This window comes from Oryzias melastigma, unplaced genomic scaffold (genome assembly GCF_002922805.2).
Source record: "Oryzias melastigma strain HK-1 unplaced genomic scaffold, ASM292280v2 sc00295, whole genome shotgun sequence".
NCBI lineage: Eukaryota > Metazoa > Chordata > Actinopteri > Beloniformes > Adrianichthyidae > Oryzias > Oryzias melastigma.
In genome coordinates this window covers 37,926-50,784 of record NW_023416910.1, presented here as the reverse complement: position 1 = coordinate 50,784, position 12,859 = coordinate 37,926, and the positions used below count along the sequence as shown (strand labels likewise).

Sequence of the window (12,859 nt, the reverse complement as noted above, 5' to 3'; positions counted from 1 at the left end):
GGTTTAGCACCAAAATACATGACTGACCTCCTGACCCAGTATGTACCAGCCAGACCTCTCCGGTCATCAGGATGCAGCCTTTTATCAGAGTCAGAACTAAACATGGAGAAGCTGAATTCAGCTTCTATGCTCCACAGAACTTCCAGAAAACTTTAGATCTACTGAAACACTCAGTGTATTTAAATCCAGGTTAAAGGCTCACCTGTTCTCAGTTGCATTTAATTAATATGTATTCAAAAGTTTACGTCTGCACTCTTTATCTATGCTTGTTTTAAATTAAAATCTTTTTATTTTATTGATCACGTTTTTACTATTTATTTTGATTGTTTCTTTTAAAGTTTTATGTAAAGCACTTTGAATTGTCTCTGTACATGAAATGTGCTATACAAATAAACTTGCCTTGCCTTGCCTTGTCACAGTAGGTCACACCAGGGGCATGGCAGAGAGGGGAACATATTCATTATCTCAGAGCATGATGTGAGGAGGGAGTTCAGGAGAGTGAACTTCGGGAATGCAGCAGGACCATATGAGATCATGGGCATGCTCCTGCTTTCAATAAGATCTTCAATCTCTCCCTGGAATGTCTACAGTCCCAACATGCTTCAAACAGACCACCATTGTTCCTCAGCCAGCATGCCCAAACGACCACCGCCCAGTGGCCCTGACCTCAGTGGTGATGAAGTGCTTTGAGAGGCTCATCAAAGACTTCATCAACTCATCTCTTCCTGACACCCTGGACCCGCTACAGTTTGCATACTGTCCAAACAGATCTACAGAGAATGCAATCACTCACCCCCATCATGTCGCCCTGAGCCATTTGGACGACAGGAAGGGGAATTATATCAAAATGCTGTTTGTTGACTACAGTTCAGCCTTAACACCATAATTCCCTCCATTCTCACCAGCAAGCTGGAGATATTGATCCTTCACCCATCTCTGTGTTTATGGATCACTAACTTCCTTCCAGACAGATCTCAGGCAGTACTAGTGGGCAACCACCTCTCAAAGTCACACTTCCTCAGCACTGGAGCCCCCCCAAGGTTGTGTCCTAAGCCCCCTGCTGCACTCACTCTACACCTTCGACTGTGTGGCAACCTCCAGCTCCACCAGTATTGTGAAGTTTGCTGATGACACTGTGGTGGTAGGTCTGATCTCCAACAGCGACGAGAAAGCCTACCTAAAGGAGATTAAAACCCTGGAGGCATGGTGTCAAGTCAGCAATCTCCTCCTCAACGTCACCAAAACCAAGGACCTGATATGAAATCAGGTGAGGAACTACCGGCCCCTCACAATCAACAGGGCACCAGTGGAGAGAGTGGACAAGTTTAATTACCTGGGTGTTCACGCAGGATATCACATGGACCTTCCATGTTAACACGCTGGTTAAGAAGGCCCGGAAGTGTCTTTACCACCTCAGGCGCCTGAAGGACTTAAAACTACTGAAGACATTCTACACCTGCACCATTCAGCATCACAGCCTGGTTTGGCAACACCGTTGAACAGAACAGCAAAGTTCTCCAGAGAGTGATGCAATAAGCTGAGCGCACCATCCGTACCAAGCTCCCTGACCTGCAGACCATCTACAACAAGCGGTGCTGGACCAGAGCAAACAAGATACGGAAAGACCCAAGACACCCCAACAACTGACTCTTCTCTCCCCTGCGGTCAGAGAACTGTTTCCGGCCCCTGAAGGGTAACACAGAAACGATGAGGAAGAGCTTCTTTCCACAGGCCATTCAACTCCTCAACCAGAAGTCCTAACACTGGTTTTCCTGGACTCCCACCCATCCCCACACACAAACATCACTCTGTTTTTACCTCGGCCGTCTCTAAACAGGAACTATAAAAATTGTGTTCAACTTCTACAGAGCAATGTCACTTAACAGATTAAAAATGAACACTTTGGAGCACACAGACACACAGGACTTGTAACCTTTTGTGAACTTTATGCAGCTAGATTTTTTTATTTTACTTACTTTACAAATATGCCACGATGGCATGGAAGCAAGAGCAGCAGCACATCGAAAACTCTATTTACTCCAAAAAGAGTAAATACAATTAAAACCAATTCCTGATCATCCCACCAAAAAGACCCACCAGTGATGGACGATTTGGAGGATATAAAGAAGTTGCTTGATATCCTGATGGAAGAAGTTCGAACCATCAAGATGCAGCACCAGGTAATTCTGGACAGGCTGAAAGAGGGGAGGCAGCTCTGGGCTCTGCATGAGCAGACTGTCAACCAAGTGGATAACTTGGATAGATGAATGGATGATCAAGAACAGAATTCCAGGATTAATCACCAGACTGAAAGTCAATCCCCGGTCATATGCACATGCAGCGGCTGCAGGGAACAGGGAAGAATCTGACGAGCAGATGAGTTCTGTGGAGGAACAGGTGGAAGATTTCCTGAAGTCCAAAGGAATTTCTCTAGACACAAACAACCTTGAGATCTGGACAAAAGAGACAGACAGACCTGCGGTTCTCATGAGGTTTGTTAATCGGAAGCACAAAGTTGCTTTATTGAAGCAAGGAAGAAATCTGAAGGGATCCAACGTCTTTATCAATGAGAATAATACTAAACGCAAAGCTGACATCGCCCGAAGAGCACTTTATTTATCTATCTATAAGAGTGGAGACAAACACCTGTTTACAAACTATAGACCTATTTCTCTCCTTCCACAATTCTCAAACATTCTAGAAAAGATATTCAATGACAAATTAGATACATTCATTGATAAATATAACATAATAAATGAAAGCCAATATGGTTTCAGAGAAAACAGATCAACCTCAATGGCTATCATTGATGATGTAGAGGAAATCACAAACGCTCTGGATAAAAAGAAATCTGCAGCTGGAATCTTCATTGACTTAAAAAAAACATTTGACTCTGAATCATGATATCCTACTGGAAAAACTGGAAGTGTACGGGATCAGAGGAGTAGCGCTAAGTTGGGTCAAAACCTATTTAACAGTAAGACAACAATTTGTCAAGATTAACAAATTTACATCAGTGGCCAAAGGGATAAGTTCTGGTGTCCCACAAGGATCAATTCAGGGCCGCTGCTGTTCAATATTTACATCAATGATATTCAATGTTTCAAAACTTTTAAAACCAATTTTATTTGCTGATGACACAAATATTTTCTATTCTACAGACAATCAAAGGAACTTATCAATGTGTTGAACACAGAGTTAATCAGAATAAAATCATGGATGGATTACAACAAACTATCTTTGAATCTAGACAAATCTAAAGTGATGTTTTTGTAATTACAAAGCCAACACAGAGCTCTCAATTAAAGTTAACAATGACTTAATTGAAAGAAACAGAAAATAAATAAAATAAGAAAATAAGAAAATAAATTCTTAGGGATTGTTATTGATAACAAACTGAGTTGGAAGCCTCACATCAGACACATACAAACTAAAATTTCAAAAAGTATTTAAATTATAAATAAATCCAAATATATATTAGAATACAACTGTAGATATTTATTGTACTGCTCCTTAATATTACCATATTTTACCTGCTGTATATACGTTTGGGGTAATAATTCTAAGAGTTCACTACATCCTCTCTTTTTGCTTCAGAAACGAGCCATCAGAATTATACATAAAGCTGGTTATCTTGATCACACTAACAATTTATTTTATCAATCCAGAATTTCAAAACTGTATGACCTTGTTGGTTTTTATACTGCACAGTGACTATACAAAGCTAGTGGGAAAACATTACCGTACAATATCCAGAAACAGTTCTTAGAAAATGAAGGAGGAACAAACTGAGAGGATGCAGGAACTTCAAGGTCAGATTGGTAAGAACCACAAAGAAAAGTTTCTGTGTGTGGAACTAAACTCTGGAACAAGTTAAGTAATGAGCTCAAACAATGTTTAAGCATTTATACATTCAAGAAAATGTATAAAGAGACTCTAATTTCACAGTATGAAGATAAGACGAGTTAAAGATCAACTGGTGCTTAAATAATTCTAAATGTGAACTTGAATGTGATTAAATATTTCAAAGCTTTTTTTAAATGCAATCAATGAGTTTTACATTATGTAATATGCAGTAATGATTACTGAGATGTTAACAATCAATATGGTATTGATTTTCTTTACTTGATCCAATATACGTAGTAATGATTAATGTAATTATTTGTTCTGTTCTAATGATAATCAATTATACATATTGTGTGAATCATCTATGTTTACTAAAGATATATAAGAATTATTTCAGAGAATGATCAATAAGCACTCTATGGTTATTTTAAACTTTATTTCAATGTGTAATTATTATTTTTCTGCATAAATATGTATTGTATTTTGGTTATAATCAACAAGTATTACATATCTCTTACATGATGTATGATTGTAACTGTTTACTGAAATTATGAAATAATGTTTGATGAGATTAATTTATAATCAACAAGCACTTAAGTTTGCTATTGGAATTAAAAAAAAAAAAAAAATGAATTTGATCTGATCAAAACCGGATTACATACTTATGCAAAACTGTGAGATGAAGTAATTAAGTAAGGGTGGGATGATATAAATTTGCTTCTTCTCACTCGTTTTCAAGCAATAAATCAAACTCTTCTGACTTTAGTTAATTATCACAAAAATTAATTAACCAAATGTGACATAAGTGTATGGGGTAAGATAACTGTCAAAAAGAAACATTCATAAATAATATTTTGTATTCACAAAAAGAAATTCATCTTCATAAATACACATTTTGTATTCACAAAAAGAAATTCGTATTCATAAACACAAAGTTGTGCAAAAATTTATATTTTGTGCCAAAGTTACATAAAAAATATGAATACAACATTTCATTTTATGTTTAACATGTCTCTTGTGAATACGAATTTTCCTCGTTTTGAATACGACTTCTCTCTGTCTGGGATACGGATTTCTTTACCTAACTGTCAAAACTACGTCACGGGGTCACAGGCTTATGCATCGAGTGCCGGAACATCAAGCAGCCGAGCCGGCAAACGACGCATGCGCACTGAGGACTCCTCCCCTAATTCTGAATTTGAGCTGGGAAAACGTCAGGGATTAAAGAAAACGGACACATTGTCAATGGAGAACAACCAGGTACGGATAAAGAGTTTCAACCTTGGCATTTTATCTCTTAGTATTTCTTTATTTGTATTTTGTTATGGTAGACTATTGGTCTTTAGCCAATTTAGGTGCGTGCTGAAAACGAAACAATTCTTGCTGTTTGGGGGTGAGCTCCGCTGTGGGTACCATATGCGCTCGACCTGCATAAACGGTCTATGGGGCTGCAAGATCGATTCGGGGGCCTCTGACTAGTGATGACATTACACTACGGTAACGCCACACAGACAAAAAACTTAATGTTGAGATCTGTCCAGGCTATTATTTATAAATCTGGCATTGACAGCTCATTACCGTAATGGCTGCTCTCTTCAGTGTTTATGTCACTGAGCAGAAAGTGAGCGCTGCAAATTTTAGCTGTACTTTCCCCTTGAGTTTGCAAACTGGCAGGAGGCATTGTAAAAAAAAAAAAAAAAATCATGAGCGACTAGTCACTTTTTTAATGTGTGACCAAACTAGCATGCTACTCGCTAGCGCCAACTTTAGCACAGACTCCACGCTTCACAGTCTGGTTTCTCTCTATTAAAATACGATTGTAATGATTCCCCTCGATCAGATTATTTTATTGTCAAGGTTTTTGCGTTTCATTGCAAATATTGCGCCCCATTTTGTGATTATTTCCGTACTTGTTTGGACCTCTTCAGTTTTTACTAGGGAAAACTCCGTGCTTTGTAATACCCAGTGGCGGGCCGTCAGGGCCTGCAAGGCCTTCTCTGCTGGCCTAAAAATATCTGAATCACAGACTGATATTAATTATTATTTATTTCCGTGAATACGTATTCTATAATTCCAAATGCTCTGTCTTCGTCCTTTCATTGCTGTCTCCCTGGTCGCGCTGCTTCCAGACGTGTATTTTCCTATTTAAGCATTAACCAATCACATTGCAGCACCATTTGTTGCTAGGGTCAAAGAAATCTGCCTGAAGGCCTTCACAATCAGTTTTGCGGGCCCTGTAGCATAAAATAATTGTCGACCAAACTGTTGCTTCAACCAATCAGATCTGGAGTAGACCATTGCAACGCCAGCTAGCTGGCCCACGGAAACGCCATCATTTTCACGAGCCTTGATTGGATAGCTCGCAGCTCGCTCTGGTTCTGCGTTATGTGACGGACACAGGTGCCGAGGAGCGGCGTGTCAGGTTTGAAGATTTTGCCAGTGGAAAGCGTCTCATCGTCTGATTTTTGGTGGAAAATGAATGTCTGGGTAAAGTTGTGGCACAGTTTTGTCTGGCACGGGTAAAGAAGTTCCGTGACTCCGTTGAGCCGGAGAGAAGCTGATACGAGGAAATCTACGAGGCCCCTGAACGCACCACGGGCGCGTGCAGCGCAAAATCCTCGCGCGCACTACCGACAATATTATTTTCCAGACACAGATCAGATTTCAAGATCACAAAAACTGATGTTTGTCTCCCTCCTGGACCACAAGAGGCTTCAGGTATACCAGAACATTTTCCAGCTTATCACAGCCACGGAACACTTTCCATCTGCGAAACGCACGGATTCTGCACGACAGAGTGATTGAAATCTTCTTGAGGATAGAAAAGATGGATTTTGTGTTTAAATAATCTGGATTTTTGGTGAGTAAAATTTTGCTATCTCCCTACATAATATTGAAATTTTATCAGGTTATTTTTTATGCTTTTGGTGTGTGTGTGGCAGCTGTACCTGCACTAGAAGTTTTATTGCCATAAAATAGTTAATGAGGGTTGGATTGATTCAGATGGAGCACTACTGAAGGCCTAGGTGTGAAATGCACGGCCCGCCACTGGTAATACCGCATGTGTATCATCTCCTGTCAAATGATGGTGATCTAACCAATTGCAATCTTACACGTCATCAAGTCGTTTGCTCCCGAACCGATCTTTATTTTTATTTATTTATTTATTTTTATTTTCCCGAACCGATCTTGCACGTCGAGCACGTATGGATACCTACACCGCCACTCTCGTTATCAGATAGAGTTTCAATTGTCGGGCTATGTCGGAATTCTCACCCTTATCCATAACTAACTATAATACAGTGCCCTTGATTTTAAAGGCAATTCGGACACGACACCTTCAAACATTACCGTGTTGCTCCTCTGTCCGCCTTTATCAACAAAATCATGAACAACAAAACATCTTTTTATTTTTTAACAACAAAACATCTTCTACATAAACATGAAACAACTGAACTACGCAGTCTAGTGTTCATAAAAAGGTTTCTGATTAAAAAAAAATATATGTAAATGACGCTCACAGTAGTAATATTTTTTTAATCAGAAAAATAAAGTTGTGTATTTTGACCATAGTGATGTTTTAGTTTACTTGTATTGTTATTACATCAAGATGAATTTACTCATGTATTCTGTATTAACATGTTAGCTATGGGTCCTGAACAAATATAAAAGTGGACTTTTCTTAAAAATAGTAATGAAAATGTAAGATTAAAAATGATTATAGAAATATATATGTGTATAATTAACTGTTTACGTTTTGTATGGCGCCACATTTTTTCCATCTGCTTTGGCAAATCGTACATTTGTATACGTCTTCAACAAAATAGAGCCGGCATCACCAACCATGTTCATCGTGAGCTCCACTGCCCTGCTTCGGTAATTCCTGATTAGCTGGATTGGATGAGCTCCGTTTCTGATTAACTTAACACACCTGATCAGGTGAGCAGAAGTAGCTTAAACAGGTTAAGCTGCTAAACAAACAGGGCAGGAGCTCAATAACAGAGTTGGTGACCATTACTGTAGAGTTGAGTGTTTTTGTGTTTTAATGTGAAACATTTTTGAGAGGGATTAAACCTGTCATCTCCCCCCTCTCTGTTTTATGTTTTTTTCAGGACAATCCTGGAGAAAATGGATCTGCTGGAGAAGTACAGCAGTGGGTGAAAGAGAGGAGAGTGGAGAAAGAGAAGGAAGGAGTGAGCCACCGGCTGAAAGAAGAAAAATAAGAAGAAACAGTGATGAGCTTCTAGACCTAAGCAGAGGACATGAGGCAGAAGAGCAGAGCGCACGAGAGAGGAGGGAAACTTTTGACCAACTTTAGTCTGCTGGAAAAAATTGCCGTTAAAATCCTTAGATGTCTGAGAATAAATAAATGACGTTTATATTTGATATATTAAAAATGTTTGTTTTTGTTTTGTTAATTTAAATAAAGATCTAAATCAAACACAGTGATTGTCATGGATTAATTGTAACTTTTATTTCCAACTATTTACAAAGATAGTTGACATGGATGGGGGGGGCTAAGACTGAGACCCGGGCTGGAACTTTCTGGGTGGTGATTGGAACATCTTGCAAGGTGGTCTGCAGAGAGTTTTAGGATGCATCTTCACTGTAGACTGCATCGTCCATCTTCAGGGTTTGCAGGGCTGGCTGTCGACGGATGCTGCATGACCAAAAATGATCCATAAATATAAGATAATGCATGTACAGGCTTTGGAAAAACATTTTTTTTTTTTTTAATCTCTTGATTATTTAATTACCTGTTACCAGTAATCAAGGTGGTACCTCCCCCAGGGCAGAAACCTCAGCAGGTAGTTGCTCCTGCCAGAGATCACCGCTGGTGGCCTCCAAACCAGCTTCCTCCTCATCATCCCCACATCTTCCTATGGGGCCTCGGTGTCGTCAACACAGAGGCAGATGTTGTGGAGGATGGCACACGCTGTGACAACCTACAATATATAAGTTTAAATTTATATAAATATATTCCAAATAATATTGAAAAACTGCAGTGTGTTCACTTACATGAGGTACAGAAGTGTGATGCACCTCCAGCACCTGCAGGAGGAAGCTGATGTCACCGATCCTGATCAAGGAGGTTCAGGAAGACCGCAGGAGAGTTCCTGTTCATTCTGAAGTCTGCTCTTGGGTCTTCACTGTTGGACAAACAGCTCCAGGATTGACAGACTGGTTGATTCTGCATTACAGGGGTCTAGTCTAGTTAAAAAGAAATCCATAAGAAATACATTTATATTAAAAATATGTTTAACATTTAACGCTATTGTAGTATGATTAATAAAATAAAAACCCTTTGTAGTTATTTGGTACATGTTTTTACTCTCAGAAATGTGTAGGTACTTATACTAAGTTACATTTACTGCAATAACTTGTGAAATAAACAAAACTTGAACAATCTACAAACCCACAAATTCAGTATTTGTATGTTTACAACCTGTAATAGTGTTGCTAAATAAACATTTCAATTAAACTAGCTAAAGCAAATATGTAAAAGAGCTCTTAGATGTTTTTTTTAAGCGTTTGTACACAGTACCTGCAGATTGTTTTGTCTCTGCCAGAAAAAATACCAACAAGTGCCGGCAGCGGTGGCGATGGATCTGCTCCAACTCCTCCAAAAGTAAAAGTTAAATAAAAGAAAAAAAAAACTCAGAATCATTTCGAGCTAAATGATTCACAACAAGTTCCACTCACGGTGGTCAGGCTACAGGAAACTAGCTAGCAAAGTTAAAACGACTTTTGTTGTTTTTTTTCAATAAAGTTATTGGACAGCCCATGAGTGCTAAACTGCAGTGCGCATGCGTCGTTAGCCGGCTCGGCGGCTCGATGTTCCGGCACTCGATGCATAAGCCTGTGACCCCGTGACGTAGTTTTGACAGTTAGGTAACAGGAGAAATCCGTATCCAAGACAGAGAGAAGTCGTATTCAAAACGAGGAAAATTCGTATTCAAAAGAGACATGTTAAACATAAAATTAAATGTTGTATTCATATTTTTTATGTAACTTTGGCACAAAATATAAATTTTTGCACAACTTTGTGTTTATGAATACGGATATCTTTTTGTGAATACAAAATATGTATTTATGAATACGTTTCTTTTTGAAAGCTATCTTACCCCATATAAGTGTGTTTTGTTTTTGTTTTCTATTTTCTAATCAATGCATTTCATTATTTATGTAATGAGATTGAAATAATTGTGTGTTTTGTCCTGTATTTTTCATAATCTTTGCTTCAAATAAACCAATTAATCTAAATTTTAAAATTATACCTGTCAGCTAAGTTTATCCTATCCTCATACTGTCAGACAGCCATGCAATAAATTTCACTGCATATTATGTTATGTATGTATATGTATGTGACAAATAAAATTGAATTTGAAAAAGAGCATAATCTTTAAGCATGAAAATGTTGTGCGTTTAAAAGCAAGCTTCCATCTTTTTTAGTGCAGAGGAAGCTGGCATCATCATCGTGAATGAGATGGGATTGGACCCAGGCATAGATCACATGCTGGCCATGGAGTGCATAGACCAGGCCAAAGCTGACGGCTGCACAGTGAGTCTGGATTTTATTTTTTCTTCATGTGTGCAATTGTCTGCTCACATGTTAACCCTTCCACTCTCCTTGGTTTGTTCACATTAAAAGTGGGGTCATCTTGACCCCACAAGACAGTGCGCTGAAATTGTTTTATCATTGAGTTTCACTAATGTCCATGGCAGACATAAAATCCCGTCCACCTTTGTCCACATTTGTCATGGAAGGAATCACATATCAGTATGTGGTTGGAGTCATCTGGACCCCAAAGAGAGCGGAAGGGTTAAAACATCTCAAATTGCTAAAAAAACAAAAAAGAAAAAAAAACCTTTACCACATTTTCAAATGAAATTATAACTTTTATTATTATTGGATTGGATCATGGTAAATAAATCTCAACTGCATTCAAAATTTACCTTCAAATAGACAGTACTTTGAGAAAAGGGCTCCAGCTAGCATTTTTAGTTGATACCAAAAAACATTTTTTAAACTTGGATGATAACACCTGTTACGCCCCAATTTGTCTAGGGGATCTGGGGGCTAACATAAAGGTAAATTAAATAGGTGTGTAACAAAACACAAAAGGTCTCCATAAAAAATATAACAATATTTATTTACAAAACATACTGAAACAATAACTAAAAGTGAAGCAAAAGGCTTCATGGTGAACCAAGGCCAAAACAACAAACAACCCCAACTAACTCAACCCAGGGAGCTTACCTGCAAAAGAAACAGTAAAATAAAGACAAACACTAACCTCCCTGGACTAACATAAACAGGAGAAAAAGATTTACTAAAGAAAATGGCAGTTCACCCCTACAGCTTCACCTAACAAAACCATCACTAAACAGAGAACACAGAGTGGGACCTAACACAAAACACCAAAGAAACTACAAAGTGCGCACAAATTAAAACAGGTGGAGAAGTTCACTGAGCTGCAGTGGAGACAGGTTGCAGCCCAGCTCCCTTCTCATGGTCTGGAGGTCCATGTGGTGGTTTTGAAGGCTCCCCTCCTTCAGGTTGGACCAATGGGGAGCCACGCCTCCAGCACCACACCTGAAACAAATCAAAAGACAGACAGACAAACAAAGATCCACAAAACACAAAGATGTCCCACTCTGACAAAAATACACTAAACCAAGAGAACCAAAACCAAATATGGCCACAGCCGAAACACATCAAATACATCTGCCAAACTGTTAAGATTCAAACACAGAGATAATAGCAGTAAATGGTGTGGCAGTTTTAAAAAGTTTACATCCACAGCTCCTTCACTAACATTTGCTCTCTGCTGTGTTTACGTCACTGAGCAGAAAGCTAGCATTAGCGTTAGCGCTGTAGATTCTAGCTGGGCTTTCTTCGGTCCGTATGACCAAGAAAGAAGCTCAACAGTGACGCCACGGATTAAGAAAATTATGTGCGATCTCTCTTACACTTCTTACAAAGACAAAAAAAAGTGCAACTGACAATAAGATTTAGGCTCTTAAAGTAGCTAGCTATGAGCTAGCAAAACAATGCAGCAACGTGAATCTTGACCTAACATTTTACGTGTTTCTTACATAAATTACCATCAGTCTTTGTGCAGGTTGAACGTGAATAAATTCAATTAACATCCGCCATGTTTTAAAACATGAAACATTAATAAAAACATACATCGATTAACCAAACTAGCATGCAACTCTCGTGAGTTGCTAGCACCTACTTTAGCACACAGTTCACGGTTCTCATCCGGATTTCTCTATTAAAATGCGATTCCTGTCCTGTGATGATTCCTCTGATCAGATTATTGTGTTGTCAAGGTTTTTTTAGTCAATTACAAAACATTCCGTCCTCTTTTGTGCTTCTTTTTGTGCTTATTCAGACCCCCCCCATCCATCCCTTGGGAAGACTCAATGCATAGTAATGTTGCACGTCAGTCACGCCGTATGTCACGTGATTTCCAATCCAGTAAAATATATTAATGGCTGCTACGTCCTGGTAGAATACAGGGTTGTGTCAGGAATGACATCAGGTGTAAAACTTTCTACCAAACCAAACATGCCAATCAGTGGAAGCTAATTTGCTTTGGATCCCCCTGAAGGGATATGCAGAAAGGTGAACAACAGCAATATACGAATGGAAGAATATGGAATAAAGATTCTCATTCACCCTGTGATGGTACTTCGTCCCACCTAAATGTTTTAGGAAAAAAAATGGCTTGGTTTTTTTTTTTTTTTCCTATCACCTAGAGCTCCATCTGCTGGAGGGGGCGCCAAATCTCAATGATGAGGCTGTATACCAGGGGTCTGCAACCTGCGGCTCCAGAGCCACATGTGGCTCTTTTATCCCTTTATGGTGGCTCCTTGGCCAGACTTGATATGTCAGCCCGTCGCAGTTAGTAGCTCCCTGCTAATTGCTGCCTAACCAAAACTACCTATGAAAAACAAACAAACAAAAAACAAAAAACCCTGCAATCTAAGATGACCAATGTCT

The 12,859-nt window shown here is 38.9% G+C and overlaps 1 protein-coding gene and 2 long non-coding RNA genes across 5 annotated transcripts in view; 2 read left to right on the top strand and 1 right to left on the bottom strand.

Annotated features, from left to right (window-relative positions):
- Positions 1-12,859, top strand: part of aass (aminoadipate-semialdehyde synthase) — a gene marked incomplete in the record, with an annotated part of 177,904 nt that overhangs the window by 140,446 nt on the left and 24,599 nt on the right. For all 3 annotated transcript variants that reach the window (XM_024262395.2, XM_024262393.2, XM_024262394.2), the window contains 1 exon segment: positions 10,300-10,408. In XM_024262395.2, the coding sequence (XP_024118163.1) occupies positions 10,300-10,408 (109 nt within the window).
- On the top strand, positions 4,824-8,291 carry LOC118598287. Its single transcript, XR_004947410.1, has 2 exons — positions 4,824-5,106; positions 7,959-8,291. It is a non-coding gene; the product is annotated as an uncharacterized LOC118598287 (long non-coding RNA).
- LOC112139574 lies at positions 8,228-9,808 on the bottom strand. Its single transcript, XR_002918014.2, has 4 exons — positions 9,392-9,808; positions 8,866-9,057; positions 8,604-8,792; positions 8,228-8,506 (listed from the first exon to the last, which is right to left on the bottom strand). It is a non-coding gene; the product is annotated as an uncharacterized LOC112139574 (long non-coding RNA).